The 24,505-nt window shown below is 36.6% G+C and overlaps 1 protein-coding gene across 4 annotated transcripts in view; it reads right to left on the bottom strand.

Moving 5' to 3' along the window:
• The window catches only part of PALS1 (protein associated with LIN7 1, MAGUK p55 family member), an 81,433-nt gene that overhangs the window by 20,383 nt on the left and 36,545 nt on the right, over positions 1-24,505 (bottom strand). For all 4 annotated transcript variants that reach the window (XM_079769630.1, XM_079769629.1, XM_079769632.1 and 1 more), the window contains 5 exons: positions 11,221-11,429; positions 6,755-6,832; positions 5,810-5,956; positions 4,479-4,640; positions 2,914-2,991 (listed from right to left, as the gene is read on the bottom strand). In XM_079769630.1, coding sequence (XP_079625756.1) covers positions 2,914-2,991; positions 4,479-4,640; positions 5,810-5,956; positions 6,755-6,832; positions 11,221-11,429 — 674 coding nt within the window. The remainder of the gene's footprint in view (positions 1-2,913; positions 2,992-4,478; positions 4,641-5,809; positions 5,957-6,754; positions 6,833-11,220; positions 11,430-24,505) is intronic.

The following is a 24,505-nucleotide window of genomic DNA, read 5'->3' as shown; positions in this document are numbered from 1 at the left end:
GAGGTACCTGCTGCCGTTGATCAAAATTGAACCCAGACCCTTCAGTCTGCAGGCTGACGCTCTATTCATTGAACTAAAACGGTGAGGGCTCTCCCTTTCTTTTTAAAGCCATATACATAGGGTCATATCCCTCCTCTGTGTGTCTTCTCTAAGAGAAGAGTTACTTTTGAAGTTCAAGGCTTGTTTGCAGGAGGTATGTGGAAAGGCACAGTGCACAAAGAATCAGGCTACTGGAAGCCAGATACAAACTGTTTCCTCATTTCTCCTACAAATGAACTTTATACAGAAGGAAGGTTGCAAATGCAATACCAATTTTAATATATTCCATAAAGAATAAAGGAAAAACATGGATGATGATATATATTGGAAATGTGATGATATATTGAGAAAGAAATGAAACTGTGTTCTGTTTTAAACTACTATGCTTTTATAAAAGTTAAGAGTAACAACAGATATAACAGATCAGGCTTCCATGTTAACCCAGCACTTAGAAATCTGTAATTTTTCAACAGCTTTATTGAGATAATTCATATACTATACAAGGCACCATGTACACAACTAGATGATTTAATTAAGAGTGGTACAGCCCTAACTGGTTTGGCTCAGTGGATAGAGTGTCGGCCTGCGGACTGAAGGGTCCCAGGTTCGATTCCAGTCAAGGGCATGTACCTTGGTTGTGGGCACATCCCCAGTAGGGGGTGTGCAGGAGGCAGCTGATTGATGTTTCTCTCTCGTTGATGTTTCTGACTCTCTATCCCTCTCCCTTCCTCTCTGTAAAAAAAATCAATAAAATATATTAAAAAAAAAAAGAGTTGTACAACTACCAACAATTTTAGAACGTTTTCATCAGCCCCAAAAGAAACACCATATAGATTAAGAATACCTCCCATTCCCTCCTCACTCACCACCCCTACACCTAAGAAGCTATTAATCTACTTTGTCTCTGTGGATTTACCTATTCTGGACAGTTCATATAAATGAACCAACATATGGCTTTTGTGACTGGCATCATTCACTCAGTATGATTTTATTAAGGTTAATTCACGTTGAAGCATATTTTATTCCTTTTAACCCTTTGCACTTGCTTGCTTTTTTCTATAGCTGCTACCGATGCTAACCGTGTCGAGTCACACTCGACATCCGAGTGCAAAAGGTTAATTGCCAAATAAGATCCCACATTTCATTTTCCATTCATTAGCTGGCAGACATTTGGGTTGTTTCTACTACCTGGCTACCCTATATAATAAAAGCCTAATATGCTAAGTGTCCGGTCATCCGTTCAAACCAATCGAAGTGTAATATGCTAACGATATGCTAAGACTGCTCAACAGCTCACTATGACATGCACTGACCACCAGGGGGCAGACAGTCGACCGGTCAACCAGTTGCTATGACGTGCACTGACCACCAGGGGGCAGATGCTCCACCTGGTAGGTTAGCTTGCTGCTGGGGTCCAGCCAATCAGGACAGAGCGAGATGGGCTGGACATGCCCTGGAGCCTTCCTGCAATCCCTCCCCGGCTGGCCAACCTCCTGCGTTCTTCCCTGGCCCTGATTGTGCACTGGTGGGGTCCCTTTGCCTGGTCTGTGCCCTCTTGTAATCCGGGACCCCTCGGGGAATGTTGGAGAGCCAGTTTCGGCCTTATCCCGTTCAATGCAGGAGCTGCCCCCTGGTGGTGAGTGCACTCCCACAGGGGGAGTGCCACTCAGCCAGAAGCCCGGCTCACAGCTGGCAAGCGCAGGAGGTTGGCTGGCCGCTCCCCCATCGGGGCCAATCGGGGGGCTGAGGAGGGGCCATGAGAGGCTGGCTGTGGGAGTGCTCTGACCACCGGGGGGCAGTTCCTGCATTGAGCGTCTGCCCCCTGGTGGGTCAGTATAGCCATAGTGATTGCTCGACCTGTCACTTAGGCTTTTATATTCGTGCACGGGGTGGTGGTGGTGGTGGGGTTCCCTCAGCCCAGCCTGCACCCTCTCCAATCAGGGACCACTTGGGGGATGTTCAACTGCCAGTTTAGGCCCGATCCCTGTATCAGCAGTTGGACATCCCTCTCCCAATCTGGGGCCGCTGGCTCCTAACCACTCACCTGCCTGCCTGCCTGATTGCCCCTAACCCCTCTGCCTGCCTGCCTGATCTTGCCCCCAACTGCCCTCCCTCACTGGCCTGATCTCGCCCCCAACTGCCCTCCCCTGCTGGCCTGTTTGCCCCCAACTGCCCTCCCTGGCAGGCCAATTTGGTTCTGATTGGTCGGTTTCTATGCCAGTCAGCGTCAGAAGCTCCACCTCCTAGGCAGCCATTGGTTCCTCACAGTTGACCCAGAATTGGTTCTGATTGGTCAGTTTCTATGCCAGTCAGCATCACTGGGCCTACCAACGGGGCCTGATCAGAAAGTCAGGACTAATCAGCAGCCCTGGTGGATGCCTGGAGAGAAATGAAGGCACGGCTGCTGGCCAGACTTGGAGAGAAAGAGAGAGGCAAGTGCTGATCAAAAGCTGCCACAGAGGCAATGGATCAGTCCCTGCTTCTCTCTTCAGGCCTCTCTCTGGCCCTGATTTGCAGCCCCCTCAGCAGTCAGCTGCCACGGCAACCCAGCGCTGACTGTAGGACTGAATTCCTGTTTGTCGAGCCTTGATCGTTACTGGTCATTATGACCCAGGGTTTTTATATATTAGGATGAACTCTGAGTAATAAATGGAACCATTAATTCATTGATGTAACAAATGTACCATTCTGGTGCAGGATGATGATAGTGGGGGAGATTATGCATATGTGTGGATAAGAGGTATGTGAAACTGAACTTTTTGCTTCATTTTGCTGTGAACCTAAAACTACTCTAAAAAATAAACTTTATTAATTTAGAAAAAAGTAAACCGTAGCCATCAGACAATAAATAATGAACAACAAAAAATCACTTACTACAGTTTCCTTGGCAGGAGGAGGCTTGATCTGTTGACTGGGGATCAGAACAAATGTCAAAGTACCATGCATATCAGACTGTAATAGAGAGATTAGGTAATTCTTAAAATCCATTATTTATGAAAATCATTTCATGATCTTATGATCAATATTCCCTACAGTAGACTATTCTGGAACCCCTAGGAGACTTAAAAAAAAATCAGTAAAGATGAATCCCAATTTGTCAGAAAGCAAAAATTATGCCTTTCATAGACTCCATTATAGTAGAGCTAGCCAGTAATAAGGCATTCTGTAATTCTGGCACACTGGGCAAAGCCATTTAGCCCATAAGTCTTGGGTTTTGATCTTCTACTTAGTATTAAGTTTAGGAAGATTCCACAGTGAAGGGTTGGACAATACCAGAGTGCTATAACAATTCTGGGTTACCTACTCTCATATACATACATCTTAATACAGTAGAAATTGAAATAGTAATTGTGACTAGGATAAGAAAAGTGATACAAATATTCTCACTTCCCAGATGCTTTGTCTCTGTCATCCATTCTATTTTTAATTCTATAGTCTCATTGCTAGGTTCACTATTATTTCCCAGTACACCACTAACTATTGTTCAGATACCTCCAGTTTAGACAATAGAACAATAAGCATAATTTCTGGTCCTGAGATAGCAGGAAGCAGTGCTCAACCTAGAGATAGCAGCCAATAAAACAATGGCTAAAAACAATGATTTGCACTTTGCTCTCCTAAAGCAATAAATGGGGTTCAGTAAAAATAAGGACTAAGGATGTTTTCTAGATTTGTCAACAGATATCAGCAGATAGGAGAGATTCTACTGTAACAATTGATGTTAAGTCAATAAGAATATAAATCTGGTTTGTGGGGATATATGCAGTGATCAGAAATTGCTCTCAAAAGCTGTCTATAAACGGCTTCCTTATTATACAAGCACTGTCTAAGAGAACTTTCTATGATCATATAAATGTTCTATATACCATAATATGAGAGCCATTAGCTACATACTGTCCTTATCTAGAATACAGTTGTTAGGAATGAGAAACTTAATTTTAATTGTTAATTTAAATTGAAATAGCTAGCACATTAACTATTAGACAATATACATGTATTGTCCTATACATCTTAATAACCTAACATTATTAAGAAAATAACAATTAATTGTAGATCACAAACAAAATGAATATAAATATCATGAGGGCATAGACTTTGTTTTGTTACTGTTTTTCTAGCAGCTGGCCCATAGCAGGCACTTAAATAAATATATGTTGAATGAATTAATGAGATATATTCATGACTTCAGAGGTAAATAAAATATACCTGATAGTAACAAAGCTCAAAATAAAAATATATATATATCAGTAGTACCCATCCCAAAATAAAACTCTACTAATAAATATTATAAAAATATCATGTGAAAATTAGGCTAGACATTATCTAGTCCTCCTAGCAATTATTTAAAAAATACTTAAAAATGTTTTATTCTGAAGTCTAGTAACAAAAAATCAACTTTCAAGAACCTACCAAATATTCATCTACCTGTGTCAACTTACCAACAAGTCAAAAACCTCATTTACATCTTTTCCCCGAATTTCAATGCCATTAATCTCCAGAACTTCATCTCCTTCATGTAAAAGACCACTTTTCTCTGCAGCACCCCCTTTTACTATCCGACTAATGATGACAGAATCCATTTCATTACGAACTGTAGCACCCTAAAAAAATTCAACATCCAATTTTAAAATAAAAATGCATTTTTTTGGTTAAAAATTTCTTCATTTTTAAATTATTTTTTTTCTATTCAATAATACCAGCCTTCAGTTATCTTGAGGAAGAAATTGACTTACACAGCTAGAGAAATCAAGATAATTAGGTTACTATTTAGGTGACCATTTTCCTTACATTTTCTGCTGCAGAAACATTGCATTCGTTAAAATTCTCAAAATCAAGCAGGCTTTTAAAGCATAAAACAGAAAAATGCACTTGCTTAAAAACCACCTGAAGACTTACTCTCTATATATGGATGCTATTCAAAATGGTTATACTATATTTAGGTATAATTAGAGAACATGACGTATCTATAAAAGTCATTTTTTAAAATTTAAAATATGATGGGGAATGAAAACTATTCTGGTTGATTATTCAAATGTGCAATATTATAGCTATATCCAATTCACATTAAAATATATTAAACATTAATATTACACAAATTAGAAATACAATTAAACATATACATTAAAAAATGGAAATATAAAATAACAGAAAAAAGCTTCAAAGCAGACAGAGTTTATAAGATTTTTATCCTAAACTTGCCCAATTTTTTTTTTCTAGTGGGGATAAAAACTAAGTTACATAAACTGCCCATAAAATACGGTCTGTATTTTATATATCCCACTATTCAAAACACAATTGGAGATCAGGATTCAAGAATACCCTTTGAAAATAAAGGAAACAAAATTAAGGCAATAATAGCAGACTAAGAAGAGATTAAAAAAGTTTTACATATAAAAACTATAAAACAAATATTAACATTAATAAATACATACTTCTAAGTATATGTGAAGTATATATAAGTAATTGTGTTTCAACAGATTTTAAGTGAATAAAAAGATCAGATTTTTTTTTAATTAGGAGAATAATAAAGCAGGTTCCTTATCCCTCTGTTCCTCAACAATTATTTCACAAGCTACTATTTTCATCAAATTAGGGGTGAGAAAGATGAACACATTTTTCTCTGAAAAAGGAGTATGAGAAAGAACATAATTTCAACAAATTTATTTCAAAAGAGAAAAACTACCAGAAACATAAAGGGGTCTTTAACTGTCTGCTATACAAAAGATCACTGGGTAGAAAGGATCTCAGATCAGATACATGAAATACTTACCAATGGAATATCTCGAGCCTTTTCTATACGAACTATTTTTACAGTTTCTCCTCCGTACTGGCCAACACTTTCATAAACTCTCTCATCTGTAATGGGCTCTAGCTGCATTTCCTGCTCTGCAACCTTATCATGGGCCAGTAAAAGTGCCTGTTTCAAAAAAAAATCCATAGCATTAAAAAATCCATAGTATTCTGATCATTAAACCTTTAAAAGAAATACTATAATTAATGATATATTCAGATTTGTTTCCAAACCTTCCAAGGAGGTACAAATGCAACCCTGTATCTTTAAAGCTAATAACAATTAAAGATGTGTTAGGGCACTGGTTGGTTTGGCTCAGTGGACAGAGCGCCAACCTGTGGACCAAAGGGTCCCGGGTTCGATTCCAGTCAAGGGCACATACCTTGGTTGCAGGCTCCTTCCCTGCCTAGGCCCTGGTCAGTGCTCCTGCAAGAGGCAACCAATCGATGTGTTTCTCACATCGATGTTTCTCTCTGTCTTTCCCTCTCTCTTCTACTCTCCCTGAAAATTAATGGAACAATATCCTCAGGTGAGGATTAACAACAACAAAAGTAATAATAAAAAGATGTGTTAGGTATAATAGGCATACTCTAGGATAGGTTCTGAAAGCCTGAAGTGCTTATTATACTGCAAAAAAACCAAAATCAATTTTAAGGCCCAAAACCATAGATAATTTAAATTTATGGGAGGGAAAATAAAACAGGGAAGCAATTTTTTAAAAGAATAATAAGTTATTTCAAAACTAAAGTTAATTTTAGATATGAAAATATATAATCCAACAATAATTATTTCACAGTGAGAGTTGTAAATAACCAAACAGCCTATCGATAATATTTGAAGTCTTTTCTAGCCCTAAGGGACTAATTCAGAGAGACCTGGAAGTTGGAAAAACCACATATACATAATGCTCTGTACATTTTCTACCTGAATATGTGGAGCATTCAGCAAAGCAGTTAATTCTTGCCCTTCCTTCTGGTGGATTGACTTCAAAACAATTTGTACCTAAGGAACAAAAAGAAAGATGAATTCTTCCTAGGTTACAGAAAATATCACCAGCACCTATACATGTATTTTTAAAAAGATACAATTTAAAATCGTAAAAATTACTTATAAGAAAGACACTAAATAGAATTGTTAGAAAAAAATTATTTTTTCTCACAGAATTTTCAATCTTGTTATCATGGTTAACAATAACATTCTTTATTTAAAAAGACAACACTAGATAGGATTTTGGTATTTATACATATGAATGAACTATTTTCTTCTTGTAAGTTTCTCCTAACATACTATAAAATCTACACTAATAAAAGAGAAACATGCAAATCGACCATCCCTCCGCTACACCCACCAGCCAATCAGGAGCAAGTATGCAAATTAACCCAACAAAGATGGTGGTTAATTTGCATAAGCATAAGCCTCGGTGGGCTTCACTCCCTTCTCCGCTTTGCTCCAGCTGCAGGAAGCCCTATTCTTGCAGGAATAGGCCCGAGAAAGACCTATTCTTGCAGGAATCTTCCTGCAACTAATCTGCATCTAGTAGATTAATAATTATATAAGGGAAGAAAATCTAAGTTATCTTGATATTTTATAATTTTTAATCATGTTTATGCAACTATATTTTAAATCACAGACGACACTTTCAAGAGTTACAGACTAACAAGATCAATTTATATAAGAGTAATGCAACAGTCACCATATTATAGTGAATTACATTTAAAAATTTCCCACTGTGAAGCAATTCTTACATTCCAAGGGTAAACTCCATTTGACTATGATGAATTTTTTAGGCTTTGTTTCTTCATCTGTAGAATGGCAGCTACCATTTAAGGTTCTCAAAAGATGGAGATAATCCATATAAACTAAGCGCATAATAAAGTATTATTTAATGTATTTTAATATATGAGTTATTGTTATTTTAAGGTTTCTATATTAATATTCATAAACTGGATTGGCCTCTACTTGGTAAGTGTGGTCAATGTACACTGGTTTATAAAACTGTCTGGTTTTACTATCTAGGTCATTATATCCTAGTATAATGAATTGAAAAATAGTCTATGTTTATGTGTCAAAAAAGTTTATTTAACATTAAAATTATATGTTCCTGAGTGTTTTGATAGACCTTGTACATAAAATCATCCAGGCCTAATAGATATTTTTTAGGGTGGATTTCTGATTTTCAATTTTATCTATAGCTACTGGTCTACTTTTTTGGCTATCTTTATTTATGTCACTTTTGACAATTTATATTTTTTTAGAAAACCACTCACCTGATAGCTCTTTCATATTTAGTAAGAAAGCTGTATTATGCTATAATTTTTAATCTTCTGTGTCTGTATTCATGCTCCTTTATTCATTCCTAATGTTACTTATATATTTTTCTTCATCTAGCAAGTCAAAGGTTTCTCCACTTTTTTTGGTAATTTTCAAAAAACCAGCTTCTAATGTTCAATCTATTGTTCTTTCCACTAAAATAGTTTATTTCTTCTGCTTTAGTTTATTTTACTTTTTAATCTTTAATCATTTAAGCTGTTATGTTTGATTCATTTATTTTCAATCTTTTTTCTTCTACCATAAATATTTATAGGTACAAATTTTGCTCTGTGGATTACTTTCCCCCAAAGATTATGCGATGTATATTCTTTGTCAATGCCTCTTTCTTTCCTTTTCTATTTCCAAATCTCTATTACACATAAAAAAGAGTAATTTGTAATAATGCAAAGTGCCTTCTAACCTATTTTATAAGTCTGTAGCTCTGGAAGTCCTACCCTTCCTCCTACTCCTTTTTCTGTCTTGTGTCTGGATTCCATGAAATAAATTTACTTGATGGGCTTTCAGAATTATTAGGGTTTTTTTTATTTGAATTTTATTTTATTTATTTCAGAGAAAGGAAGGGAGATAGAAACATCAATGATGAGGATCACGCCCCTTATTGGGGATCAAGCCTGCAACCCAAGAATATAATCCAGGCATGTGCCCTGACCAGGAATCCAACCATGATCTCCTGGTTCATAAGTCGATGTTCAACCACTGAGCACACCAGCTGGGCCACAATTATTAGTTTTTATGTCAAAATAACTTAAAATCCTATAATGACAAAATGTCCACCCCTCACCAATACTGGGGATAACTTATTTATATCTTTTTAAAACCTTCAATTAAAAGCTGTTTGCAGAACACATTAAACACTGAACTCACCGTGATCAAACATGTGAGTAATGTGTTGTGTTAGGATGGTTTCAACTAGAAGATGGGAATTTTCCACTCTATTATGATCTTACTAGAGGCCTGGTGCATGAAAATTCATGTACTGGAGGGGGGGGGCGGTCCCTCAGCCCGGCCTGCCCCCTTTCACAGTCCGGGAGCCTCAGGGGCGGGAAGCAACCCGGCGATCAGGGGGAAGGCGACGCCCCATCACACCTCTGCTGCTGCTACTGCTGGCAGCGCAAGCCTCGGCTGGCCCTGGTTACCTGAGCCTTGAGTGGCTCTGGGCAGCTGGGCAGCCGACATCCGAGGCTTGCCTGTGCCTTGGGCCAGCCCTGGGCGGCTGGGGGCTGAGGGGACTGGGGGACTCCAAAGGTGGCCAGGCCTGCCTGGGGGCGGGTCTGGCCTTGCCATGCACCTGCCGCCCCGGCGGGGCTGAGGGGACTGGGCGCTGCCATCTTGTGGATGTGGGTGCCACCATCTTTGATGGCATGGCAGTCAATTAGCATATTCCTTCCTTATTGGCTGTGGGCACTGCCATCTTTGAGATGGCGTGAGGGTCAATTAGCATATTCCCGCCTTATTAGATAGGATGGAACCAATGTCATATATGTGGTTCGTTATTGACAGAAATGTCATTATGTAGCACATGACTGTATATACTAGTAACAAATCTTAGAACCTATCCTATATAATAAAAGGCTAATATGCAAATTGTCCCAACTGGGAGTTCGACCATGGTGCGGGGCTGGCTGGCCAACTGCCCGTGGCCCCTCCCCCTGGCTGGCCCCACCTCCGATCGCCCCCGACCTCCTAATTGGGTGCGAGGCCTGCCAGACCCCAACCGTGCACGAATTCATGCACTGGGCCTCTAGTCCTATGTAATAGAAGGGTAAAAAGCAAATTGACCCTAACAGCGGAATGACCAGTCGCTATGATGCACACTGACCACCAGGGGGCAGATGCTCAACACAGCAGCTGCCCCCTGGTGGTCAGTGCGCTTCCACAGGGGGAGCTCCGCTTAGCCACAAGCCGGGCTGAGGGCTGCAAGTGCAGCAGCGGTGGTGGGAGCCTTTCCAGCCTCCTCAGCAGCGCTAAGGATGTCCGACTGATGGCTTAGGCCCGTTCCTCGGGGGAGTGGGCCTAAGCTGGCAGGTGGACATCCCCTGAGGGATACTGGACGGCGAGAGGGAGCAGACCGGGCTGAGGTATGCCCCCCCCCCCCCGCAAGTGCATGAATTTTCATGCACCAGGCCTCTAGTATATTTATAATACCAGATTATCAGGTATAATTTTTATCTCATTGGTATTCATTTACCTCAGTTTATGATGTATAATGCTTAAAATAAAACTATACTAAGTCCTAGCCAGTTTGGCTCAGTGGATAGAGCATCGGCCTGTGGACTGAAGGGTCTGGGGTTCGATTCCAGTCAAGGGCACATGTCTGGGTTGCGGGCTCGATCCCCAGTAGGAGGTATGCAGCAGGCAGCCAATCAATGATTCTCTATCATCACTGATGTTTCTATCTCTCTCCCCCTCTGCCTTCCTCTCTGAAATCAAGAAAAATATATTTTAAAAATACATACTAAAAGCATTAAAAAACTTTCCCCTTTAGTAAATTAGAAAAATACTTCTCTTACCATGCAAATATATAATTTTGTATGCAAAACGAACTCTCTTCTTTAGTGAAACAGAGTTCTGACTCTGAAATAAGTATAGCCCTAGTTGGACTTGCTCAGTGAATAGAGTGGCGGCCCACGGAAAGAAGGGTCCTGGGTTTGATTCTGGTGAAAGGCATGTACCTTGGTTGCAGGCTCGATCCCTGGCCCTGGTCAGGGGTGTGTATGGGAAGCAACCAGTCGATGTGTCTCTCTCACATCAATGTTTCTATGTCTCTCCCCCTCCATTCCACTCTTTCAAAAAAATCAATGGAAAACATCCTCAGGTGAGGATTAATAATAACAACAACAACAACAAAAAAAAACACCAGAAATAAGCATATATATTTTTCAGGATAAAATGTACTTCGAAAATATTTCCTAAAACAATAAATTATTCTTATATGATCAGTAGTAATTAATTCAAACAAGCCTTATATTCACACCAGTATTTTCTAATAATATTGCCTTATTATCACTAATAATTACTTTGTGATATATATATGTTAATAATATCTTTAAAATACATACCTCTTGTGCAAGATCTTGGGCATTGGAGATAAGAGGAAACGGAGGACTGGCCTTGCTCATGTGTACTGTGACAGCGTTGTGTATTTTAAATGCATTCTGGAAATCTTTATTTTGTACAAGTTGTAAAAGTAGTGAAATATCCTCCTGGCTCTGAGAATCTACCAAAGTATGTTGGATATGTTTAAGTGAAGAAAATAAGTCTTCCACTTCTAGGAGGAAAAGGAACCGAAAAATTAATTTTCTGTCTTAATTCAACACTTAAGATAAAATTTCTTGAACCATAACAATTTGCATTTTAAAAAACAACAAAACTTGCATATATATTTGAGAGTCAAATCACTGTCATTTTACTGGTTTTAAGTAATACTCTTTCAAATTATATACTAGATTAGAATAAAGTTTTTGAAAGTGTTTTAAATATAAAACTAATACATACTCACTATAAAAATAAATGGGGAGAAATACAAAAATGAAAAAATAAATTAAAAATCACCAATAGTTCTATCACCTAGAAACAACCTTTATTTTAACCATCTTATAACATTTCCTTTTTTCATTTAACAGTACATTTTGTTTTCTCAAATCACCAATCTTTAAAAAACATTACATATAATTGCTATGTGATATTTTATTACATGGCTAAATCATGATTTATAATAACCATTATACTAAAGTTGAGCATTCAGGTCGCTTCTAATTTTTTGCTACTATAAGTAATAATAAGCACTTCAGTGCATAATGATCACTGTTGCATAAAAATTTGTCTGAGATTCTGATGTTTCCTTAAAATAATTTCTAAAAATATAATTTTAAAATAAGATTCTGACATTTTAAAAACCAAATGGCTTTTCAGGGAGATTTTACTAATTAATATCTCACTAGCAATATTTTTGCCAATATTCAACATTATACCATTTTAAAAAATTCAATTTCTTTAATAGGAAAGTTAAAGTTTATTCATATTTACTAGGTACTTCTTTTGTGGTCCATAAAACTCTTATGACCACGAATCTCCTAAAATTATACTGAAAGTTATGGCATATGTATGTGTGTGCAAGCCTGTTACTGGGCATATGTAGCACATGCATTTTTCTGGGAGTTATCCCAAAATGTTTAGAACCAGAGGTCATTTCTTCCCTCCCCCACAACAGGCAGATTGTGTACACTTGTGTGTACACTTTGTCACATTCACTGGAAATGGTTTTTTAATTTTTCCATTTGTCTGCTTTTACTGTAGAAGTTTTCAACTCTGATGTATTAATGATCTACCTTTTCCTGCATGACTTCTTTCACTGTTTCTATGCTTATAAACTCCTTTCCCTCGGTCATAAATATTTACCTACATTTCTTCTGGCTTCTTGTGGCTTCTATTTCATAATAAACTTTAATACATCTGAAATTTTTTTGATATAGCTTTGAGGGGAAATTTTAACTTCATTTCTTTTCTAGTTAACACTTATTCTAACACCATTTAAAAAAAATCCTTCCTTTTCTAATTTAAGCTGCTACCAAATTCTTACATATATTAGGGTCTGTTTTAGTCCACTGGTCTATCAGAACCACAATGTCTTATTAAAGTAGCACTGCAGTCTTGCTCATATTGATATAACAAGTATTTGCTCATTATTTTTTTTCAAAATGTCTTGACTATTTAAAATAATTTACAGAATAACTTTTTCAAGGTATCTCCCACTGTCTTTCCTATTTGTTCCAAAAGAAAAATCCTATTACAATTTTGACTGATATTAAAACTGTAAATGAATCTGAGAAAAACTCACAGTAGATACTATTTGTCTTATGCACAGTCTTTTTAAGTCTCTTTGTTAGTTTTCTTTATATATGACTTTCAAAAATTATTGAATCTTGTACATTTATCTTGTGTACCAATACATAAAGTAGTTAAATTTTTTATAGATTTGAATAATTCTCCAGTTGATTCTTGATATTCCCTCTCTCTCCAATGAAAACAGCTTTACTCCCCATTATTAAAAAAATACACTTTCTTTATTAACTTAATGCAGCAAGAAAGGGGGGAAAATTAGAAAGTCAAACTGCCATTAGAATAACCTAGGAAGCTGTGACTCAGTGCTAAATAAAATTTGTTAAATAACCAGAATTTAACTATACTTGCTATCTACAAGAGTAGACAGAATATAGATAGTGGAAATTGGTATATTTTGGCCAAAGAGTACAAACTATCAGCTTTATGATAATAAGTTCTGAGATCTAATGTACAGCATGGTGACTACAGTCAATATTGTATTGCATACTTAAAATTTACTGAGTAGCTCTTCAGCATTTTCACACACACACACACACACACACACACACACACACACACACACAAAAGGAAACCGTGAGGTGATAGAAGTATTAATTAACTGTAAATATTTCACAATGTATACAGCAAATTCTCACACTGTACACACTGGATGTACAAAATTTTGTCGACTATAATAAAAGCGTAATATGCTAATTAGACTGGACAGCCAAATGACCTTCCAGATGTCATTCCAGATGAAGCCGCGGGGGTAGGGGCCGAGGCAGAGGCAGTAAGGGGTGATCAGGTAGGCAGGCAGAGGTGGTTAGGGGAGATCAGGCAGGTGAGAAGTTAGGAGCCAGTGGTCCTGGATTGCGAGAGGGATTGGGCCTAAACCGGCAGTAGGACATCTCCCAAGTGGTCCTGAATTGTGAGAGCATGCAGGCCGGGCTGAGGGACGCCCCCTCCCTCATGCACGAATTTTGTGCACCAGGCCTCTAGAGGGAGGAGTGGGGAAAACAATATGGAATGTCAGATTCCATGAAATTCAAAGAGGTTACTACAGAATCCCTAAGATTATAGAGAATTTCCTCAGAGTATAAAGAATTCAATAGCCTTAAAGTACCTTTAGATCAAAATAGTAAAACATTTAAATATCCTAAAAGAAAGAAATTACAAACCAAAAAAATAGGCTACAATCTTATGAGTACTAATGACTTCCCTGAGTGGATAATGGGATTCCTGCTTAAATTTTTAGTAATTCTTTAAAGGGGCTCAGCCTGGTTGTCAGGGCAATGAAAAAAATCAGGAGCTTCAGATCTCAGCATTGACTGAAGTCAATAAGCAACTTTAGTCAGTCCAGAAAGTAACCATCTCCCTATTGTGTCTCTTCAACCTTCTGGATATTTAAATTTTTAAAGGCAAAAGAACTTGTGCATCTCTCCTGTGTACAAAGCCATCCAATTGGACACTAACATACTGACATTATAAAATAATTATCTGCAGTACTACTTTTCAGCTATAACTACGAGTATCATTTCCTTATACTATGTAACTTTTAGACTTTTTAAAAAAAATGCTGACCTAACCATACAGGTCAGATTATAAATGTTTTGCAATATGAGTTTTCCAAATTCTTTAGAATAAATTCCTAGGATAAAATTACTGATCAAATAATAAAAATTTATAACTTTGATACATATTGCCAATCTGCCCTCCAAATTTGTACTTATAGTCCTATCAGCAATTAACTTGAGTTCCTGTTTCTACAAATAAAAACCAAATTCAGGATTATAAATCTTTTCAGTTTTGATGATCTGGTTAGGAAAAAAATATATACTTATCTGCCTAAGTATGAGGGTGAATATATTTTCACAAAGTTAATAGTCATCTATATTTCTTCTTGCATCCTTTTTCTGCTTTTGCCCATTTTTCTACTAGAGGTTTTTTTCTTTTTCCCCTTAATGACTGAAATTACACTGATTTTATAAAATGCCTGCAGTCTTAGCAGAACATACTGAATATAATTTTATCTTTTTTGCTATGTTAGAACAATGTATTTAATCAAGGATATTTATGAGAATTAGTAAGGGAATTTACAGAGATGTGGGTCCTGAGTTCTACCTCAAACATAATCATTACACACACACACACACACACACACACACACACACCCCTTTCTGGTTAAGAACCATTGATTTAAAGGCTTTATTAATATCAGTTATTGTAATATTTTAAGACATGATATAATTGGGACTCACTAAAATACTCAAAACTATTTTCTTCTATACTAAATAACTTTTATTGCTATACTGAGTTTCTGTGTCTGCTTTTATGTTACTCTATTTTTTCTTGATAACTGCTTCCTTTTGTTACCCTCTTCTTGCTTCTCTTATAAACATAGCATATAATATTCATATTTAGAATATTTTAAGTATAAATGAGATACTGTAGTAATTAGCCAACAAGAAAAACTAGGGAAAGTAAGGCAGGGTAACCTAAACTAGGAATGGCTTAATGGGAGATACTTGAGATCAATGATCTTATTTCAGGTGATCGGTTAATAGTTGAGACACTACTCAATTGGGAAATGGGACGTTTTGTGGTTAGTCCCAAAGAAATGACAGTTTTAAAGTTCTAAGAAATTAGTAGGCTTCTCATGTTGATAGGAACTGAGGTAAAAAATATAGTTTTCAGAAAAAGATGAAATTTCATCAATTTCTTCATATTGTCTTCATACTGAGGAGTTCTAAAGCCATAAAGACCACCTAGGATATTTTAAAATCCAGAAAAAAATCTCAGGTTCAAACTGGAAATGTTTTCCACTCAGGTCAGGGACTAAGATAAGATCTATAGGAATAGGAAAGTTATAAAGCAGAAGACTACAACTGAATCCCAGAGAGGCTGATGACCTAGTACAGTGGTCGGCAAACTCATTAGTCAACAGAGCCAAATATCAACAGAACAACGACTGAAATTTCTTTTGAGAGCCAAATATTTTAAACTTAAACTTCTTCTAATGCCACTTCTTCAAAACAGACTCGCCCAAGCCGTGGTATTTTGTGGAAGAGCCACACTCAAGGGGCCAAAGAGATGCATGTGGCTCGCGAGCCGTGGTTTGCCGATCACTGACCTAGTACATATTAATGCGGTCGAGGAGAACATAAGGAACATGCCAATGATAGAAATATCAACAAATTTAACTGGGCTTAAGGTTCAAGATTTTTAGGTTAGCATTAAAACCATTTTAAACTTGTTAACTGTTCTTTAGAACTTCACTCACCTGTATTAAGTCCTATTCACATTTTTGTTCTTTAATTAGTAAAAACTGTTATCACTGAAATTCTCTTTTCTTAGTTGTTTCCACACTTATGTCAATCAATGTTGCCAGAGTAAATTAAAAACACTTGCACTAAAGTTCAGTTTTACAAGTATCACCAACCATTGCTGAAAAACTACAAATGTCTATTTGTCCCGAATCACATAGATGTAGAACAATACAATATTATATGTATATACATTTTATGTATATAATCCTGAAAAACTTTTACCAATAAAAATAAAAACAAAAGACATCAAAACCTGAGACATAACGTAATTCAGCTTCAGATCAATTCTCTACAGATGAAGAAAATGATGTCATCCATAAAAATGGTACTTGGATCAAGAATTCATTTCTTCAATTTCTGCCATGCTAAGGGAATAATAAAAGACTAACTTTTTTTTTTCTTCAGGTTCTAGGGCTTGATTGTGATCGGTTTATCTGTTTTAGAAAAGCTGTCCTGAGATGTCTTTTCACCCAATACAGCAGTATGTAACGGACACTAACAGGTATTTAGAGAAGCTTACATATTCTAGTTATATTACCATGAATCTGCAGGAGAAATTTCCTCTAGTTAACTGTGCTTGTGCATGTTTCCATACATAATGTATAACTAAATTATTTTATATACTTTTTATAATATTATTGGCTACTTTTATAAAAATTTTGCATTTTACTTCTCCTATTTTAAGCAATTGTCTTATATGCTTTAAATATTTTCTCACAGTATTTTATTTTAACTCTAATATTACAATGGTATGCTAGGTAGCATATTGAGAAAAGTTCAGCAAAAGAAACCGAAAACGCAATTTCTGTGAATATAGAGGCGATGTATCTTTTTGAGAAATGTTGTAAAGCATCTTTGACAGTATTGCACTAGCCTGAGTAGCAAAGTGGTACAGCAAAATTTGATAACTATGATTTACACAGACAATTTCCAGATAAATTCCATATCTGCTTTCATGACCAATTTAACTGGGAAGGTCTCCAGATAGCATTTTTAGGCTGAAAAGCTGCCCAAAGTTCTCTCATCCCTCAAGTTCAAATATGTTTCCATTGAAAAAGTTTAATGAATAAGCAGAACTTCATGAAGTATAGGTAACTTGACAAACATTCAGAAGAGTTTTTAAAACTTCATGAAGTATAGGTAATTTGACAAAGATATGGATTAAACCATATATACAGCTTAAATAAATGAGTATTTAAGAAAAAATATGAAATACCAATACAAACCCTCAAATGAAATTAGTATACATTTATGAGTAGTTTATCAATTTAAAGGACATTAAAAATGATGCTCCTCTGTCCAATAAGTTTTAAGATCACAAAGAAAGCAACAAGTAACTATAGCAATAGTCTTAAAATACTGATCATGATAAAATGAGTTTACTGTCTTGACTCAGTTCTTTGAAAATTCTGAATGGAATTCTGACAAAGGGTCTTTTCTTTGATATTAAGTATGATGTCATAAAAAAATAACTGTTGGCAACATCAACTCAAGGATTCGCATATGGACATTCTCATTCATATTTTAGTTTCATATAAAAATCCTTAATTTTAAAAGTCAGAATATTTAGTTGTAGATTAAAAAAAAAACTTTCTTCCTATATGGTCCATCTTGAAAAGCACTTTACAAATACCTATTATTCAGTAACAGTTAATTTTCTACATACTTTAACCTTTTGCACTCGGATGTCGAGTGCAAATTACTCTTTGAATGTATCAATAATTTGAAATATAAAAAAATCCAAATAAATAGGTTTGTATGAAAAGAAACTCCAGTTTTTTATTCTACTGCCGCGCTTTGTAAAATCTGGGGTATTTAAAAAATTAAATCCCAAGTAGAATAAAGGAATCAAGAAAAAAGCAAGCGAGTGCAAAGGGTTAAGAAATGTCTCATTCTGATGCAGCATTTCTTAGGTTGTATGTTACCTAAACAAAAGGCCACCTAAGTTCTTCAATATTCTGTGCAATTTCAGAGGAAATTTTAAAAATCCAATCAGATGCAGCTAAAACAGTCCTGTCAAATATGTACCTCTTCTGTGATAATGAAGATAAGACAACAAAGACAGGATACAGAGAGAACAGAGACTCCCAATACACAGAAACTAGAGGTTCCCTTACCACTCCCACATATAGATACAACAGACACAAAGAGAAAGAACCACATGGACAGAGAAAAAGAGAGGCAAGTGGAGAATCATAGGGCCAGCAAGAAAGAATGACACAAATGCATTGTAGGAATGGACAAAGACGGGAGTACTGTGTAGAGAGGTACCTTGTGTAATGCAGGATGGAAGGAGTGTAGAAATGGGATACTGCAGAGGGGAAGGCAAATGTAGGTCTTGGCAATAAATTCTAGTCTGTAACAACTATCCTTCAAAAAAATTTATTCTATCTAATTTATATTTTGTCTTACAGTTTTGATCTACTTCCTCTAGATCTCTAGATATTGGTAAAAATTGTTTTAAATTTCCATCATTTTCTCTAAGATTTCAAACAATACTTAAATCTTGATAATTTATGTTAAAAGAGAAGACAAATTATCTAAAGAGAAATATATTTGGCTTTGGGATACAATTGATCAGATAACTACAAACATACACATTAAGTCCACGAATCTACCCCCCCCCCACACCCCCAAACTCTCACGTCTCCCTTTAGCCATCTCCTGGCAAACTAAAATGAAAATGAAAAAAGACTAAAACAGCAACAGAAAGTAATCACCAAGAGTTGCTCTATCTGAAAATTCTACCTTCAAATTTGGGAAGCCATGTGGGAGAATTTCTGGCTATAAGGGAAACTATAAAATCATCCAAGAAGCTGAGGAATCTTTATCTCTTCAGACTTTTCAAAACAATAGAGATAACCATCTACCCTGGGTTAGCTTTGCTTATTTTTACTTATTGCTATCATTACCCCACAGGAAAAGAGACAATCTAGAGACCTATACTAACACTAGAGGCCCGGTGCATGAAAATTCATGCACTGGAGGGGGTCCCTCAGCCCGGCCAGCCCCCTCTCACAGTCCGGGAGCCCTCAGGGGTGGGAGGTGACCCAGCGATCAGGGGAAGGCGACGCCCCATCACACCTCTACTACTGCCACTGCTGGCAGCGCAAGCCTCAGCTGGCCCTGGTTACCTGAGCCTCGGGCGGCCCTGGGCAGCTGGGGAGCTGACATCTGAGGCTTGCCTGCGTCTCGGGCCGGCCCTGGGCGGCTGGGGGGCTGAGGGGACTGGGCGACTCTGGAGGCAGATGCGTGGCGGGGCTGATGGGGCTGGGCGCCGCCATCTTGTGGTTGTGGGCACCGCCATCTTTGAGGGTGTGGCAGTCAATTAGCATATTCCCTCCTTATTGGCTGTGGGGCCACCATCTTTGCGATGGTGTGAGGGTCAATTAACATATTCCCCTCTTTATTAGATAGGAGTAAGATTCTTACATTTCATTGTTTAAATAATACAAGTTCTTTTAACCCATGCTCAGAAATTTCTGTATTTCAACAAACTTCATGACTTTTTTCTGAAAAAGTTTTAACATTTCTTCTTTTTATCTAAACTTTAGAGTCAAACTGAGTATTGAGATGAATAAATTAATATTACTGAACATGAGGAAATTATATGAGTTACCAACATTATCTAATAGCGGAATCAAAATTAGAACTTTCATTCAGGAAATATTTGCTTAAATAGGGGTAGTCCTTCTTTTTTTCTTTTTAAATTTAAGGACAATAAATTAAATATCTGAACTTTGATTTTTAGTGTACTAGGTCAAAATGAATTTATTAAAAATAAGCAGAAGCTCATGAAAGATCCTGAACGATAATTACTCATTAACAAATTGGGTTACAAATTACAAACAAATACAAGTATATAAGCAAAAACAGTTGAGTAAGATAGCAGAGCAAAATCTTACCCCCAAATATGGTAAGAAAATGGAAAACTGTCATTCACGTGAATACAATTCAATCAGGTATAAAAGCTTCATGATTTTCCTTTGGATGAAATTGAAACCAGTTTGATGAGCGGAAAAAAACCAGCTCCAAATTTGGAGCCAGAATACGTGGGTCCTAGTTATGGTTTGACTACTTATTAGTTGCATTATATATCTTTGGACAACCCATTTCAAGTCTCCAAGCCAAGCTTTTTTATTAAACAAGTGGGTCTGACTAGGATAATATTTCTCAAACTTTAGTTGGTTATCCATTAAAAAATATTTTTGATTTTTTAATCCAGTATACACATACCAATTTGAAATAAAAGATTTAAGAATACTTATGTGCAATATAATATGCTTTAATATTTCCTATTTTATTCTAGTTTTTAAAAAATTACTAGCAGGTAAAATTAAAAGACATAATAACAATAGCAAGGATGTAGAGAAATGGAACCTCCACACATTGCTGGTGAGAATGTAAAACAGCAGATACTGTGGAAGATATGGCAGTTCCTCAATAAGTTAAACACAGAATTACCCTATGATCCAGCAATTCCACTCCTAAGTATATATCCAAAAGAATAAGAAACAGGTGTTCAAACAAAAACTTATACACGAGTATTCAAAACAGTACTATTCACAAGAACCAAAAGGTGGAAACAACCCAAATGCTCCATCAATAGATGAATGAATAAACAAAAAGTGGTTTATCCATACAATGGAATATTACTATAAAAAGTAACACAGTACTGGTTCATGCTACAACACAGATGAACCTTGAAAACATTATGCTATGTGCAAAAAAGCCAGTCATAAAAGGTCACATACAGTGTGATTCAGTTATATGAAATGTCTCAAATAAAGACATCTATAGACAGAAGGTAGATTAGGGTTATAAGAGTTAGGGAGGGGAGAATATAAAGTAATTGCTAGAGGATATAGTTTGTCTTTTGGGGGTAATAAAATCACTCTGGAATTAATAGTGATAATGGGTATACAATCTTGGGAATATACTAAAAACTCATGATGAATTGTACATTTTATTATTTTTTAAGTATTTTTTATTTTATTTTTGGTAATCCTCACCTGATGATATTTTTCCATTGATTTTTAGAGAGAGTAGAAGAGAGAGGGAAAGAGAGAGAGAAACATTGATGTGAGAGAAACACATTGATCGGTTGCCTCCTGCAAGCGCCCCAACCAGAGCCCCCGCCACGGAGAAGCCTGCAACCGAGGTACATGCCCTTAACCAAATTTATAAAAACTTCCATTAAAAATGACCACCCAGACAATTAAAGTACCTAACCTTTCCAATCACATTATCAGTTCTTAAAAGAATTATTTTCTCTACTCACAGATAAATGATGATGTATCATCTCCAAACTGAAGGCTCCCTCTGAAAGAAATAAATCAGCTGTCCCATCCCTGCCTCATTTAAAACAAGATTGCTGTTTCTGGCTGTGAAAAAGGCTGAGAAGTTGTCTTCTGGCATGTGTGTATTAATCAAAATACTGGCAGGGAGACACACACAAATTCAAGGGAGTATCTCTGTTGTCGTATGATGTGTTAGCAAATTATGAACAGGAGAAAAAAGTTTGGTGCAAGGCTATTAAACTGAATTTTAAAATGAAAACTTAAAACTAAATCTATCCAAACACTCAAGCTTTGCTTGACAATAACAACTTGATAACTTACGCTAACTTTTCATGTTTCCTACAATTAACACATTTGTGTTGTGTATTAACATTAAATCTATCACTTATTTCTCAACATATTAAATATTCTCCTATTCAAAAAATGAATTACAGATACCTGGTGCTACATTTCAAATTACTTTAAAATAAAGTATGTAAAATATCCTTAAGTACAAGGGCTGCACAAAGGTATTTTTACAAACTAATGCAGATTACAAGTTGGAAGTAAATATACCTGTCCTTTTTAAAAATATATATTTTTTATTCCTTTTAGAAAGGAAGGAAGAGGGGGAGACAGATATAGAAACATCAATAATGAGAATCACTGATTGGCTGCCTCCTGCACACCCCTACTAGGGATCAAACCCACAACCCAGGCATGTGAACCTGACCGGGAATTGAAGCTTGACCTCCTGGTTCATAGGTTGACACTATGCCACACTGGCTGGGCTAGCTGTCCTTTAATCTACGCTTGTAGATAAATTAGCAATGCAACATACGAACAGGAAAAGGAAAAGGCAAAAAATTTAAGAGAAATGGTCACCAATTCTCTATACTTGGGGCAAATCTATATATATAAAACCCTAATATGCAAATAGATAGAACGGCGGAACAACCGAACAACCAAACAACCGGTCGCTATGATGTGCACTGTCCACCAGGGGGTGCACGCAGAACATGGTGGGTGTTGGCATCAGGCGAATGGTGGAGCAGGTGAGCGGGAACGCCAGACCAAGGCAGGGTGCCAGTTGCTGTCAGTGGGGTGAGCCTCTAGTGGTTACTGAAAATTCTTTGCTCCTGTGTGCTGCCGGCACCAGAGCCGCTGCTCACACCTAGAGCAGACAGGGGACGGGGAGGGAGGGGCAGGGGGGGAAGGGGGAGAGCTGCGGCAGGAGGGGCCGGGTGGGAGTACAGAGGATGGGCCAAGACCCACCCCTGTGCCCACCGCAGCCTCGTGGCCCACAGTTCCTTTCAAGGTGCATGAATTAGTGCACTGGGCCCTAAGTAAATATATAAATAAATTCCCTACGTGAATCTGGCTTAAGCTATATTTGTTTCTTTACTGAGATTACATAAATATTATTAGATGGGACATTTATGTCTGATCTAAGTAAAGCAAAATGAACAAAAACATTAATCTTAAAGCAATTTAAACAGAAAAACAAAGGAATCTTCTAGGCTTTGGTTGGATATACTAAAATGTAAACTTTTTCCCAAGTCATAGAGAATATAGACAAAATATTTTATTTTTTAAAAAAGGGGGTGGTGGGAGGTGTGAGCCAGTAAAAGGCAATTGGGAATGAAACTCTAACAAAACTCTCAGGAAAAAAAGAGCATAAACTTAGTTTAGATAAATGTATTATAAAATCTGTAATCTGCTTTCACTATAACATCTGAAGGCATTTAGCAGATTTCACTATCACTGAACATGCTGCAGTGATTTCTTCAAAAACTAGAAAAGCATGCACATTACTTTCTGTCAAGAAATGTAGATTCTGAATGAATTTACAGCAAAGAAAAGAAGCAGACAATGTGATGTAATAGAAACTGCTTGCAATTTAGAATATAGAGACTTGGTGAGGAGCAAATCTAGTACACAAGGTATCTTTGTGCAAACTAGAGAAAGGTATTCCACTCTTGGTAGCCAGATCTCTGGTTCAGTGAGTGAAGAACAGGTACGGTGTCAGTCTGCACTCAAACCCTTTGCTCTGGCAATATACCAACTACATATCCAGATCAGAAAAATGCAAATTTGGCTTGGGGTCTTAAACAGGTGATTTAACAGAGGTTCAATTTCTTTATCTCTAAAATGGGAATTACAGAGCCCTGTTAACAGGATTACTATGGATATTACATAGAATGTTGTTTGCTGTAGCATCTAAGGGAACACAAATTAATGTATACTCCTAACACTAATTTGGTGATCATTCTAGTGTGTGCATGCGTGCGCAGAAAGAAAAGGCAGTAAGTTCAATAATCAAATATTCTAAGTTTGGAAATTTACATTTGACATAAATCTCTACTGCAGATTCATAATGCCCATTAGCATTCTAAAGACTATAAGAAGTCCTGTAATAAGAAGCTGTTTAACTTATTTAACCACTATTCTCAAATTTATTTGACTTTACCGAACATTTTTTGGTTTATATCTATTAAAATCTCACAGCACTGGTTTTTTGTTGTGTTCCCCTCCACACCACAGAATGGAATTGGGAATAGATAGTATAGGGATTTTGAGCCATGTTTTATATATATAATATTAATTAAAATCAAACAGATTTTAAGCTACAGATATTAATTTTATTACTATTTTGTAAACCTTAATGAAATCAGAAATTCAAAATCTGAAAATTGCTTTTGAGTAATTTTGATATAAAAGTCAAAAGGTGAATTTCAAGGCATTTTTAACTGTTAGGCCACATGTAGAATTTTTTAATTTAAAGATTATATCTAAAAACCATGTTGTAGAAACTGGAATATTTAAGCCATATGCTTTAACTCTACTTGGCTAATAGTAAACAATAATGGTTGTATGAAAAATTTACCAAGAAAAGAAGTGTCTTGGATTGATTTCAA

The sequence above is a fragment of the Cnephaeus nilssonii genome (assembly GCF_951640355.1).
Source record: "Cnephaeus nilssonii genome assembly, chromosome: 4".
In the NCBI taxonomy this organism is placed as follows: domain Eukaryota; kingdom Metazoa; phylum Chordata; class Mammalia; order Chiroptera; family Vespertilionidae; genus Cnephaeus; species Cnephaeus nilssonii.
Note: the sequence above shows the minus strand (reverse complement) of the source record. Positions and strands in the feature narration are given on the sequence as shown.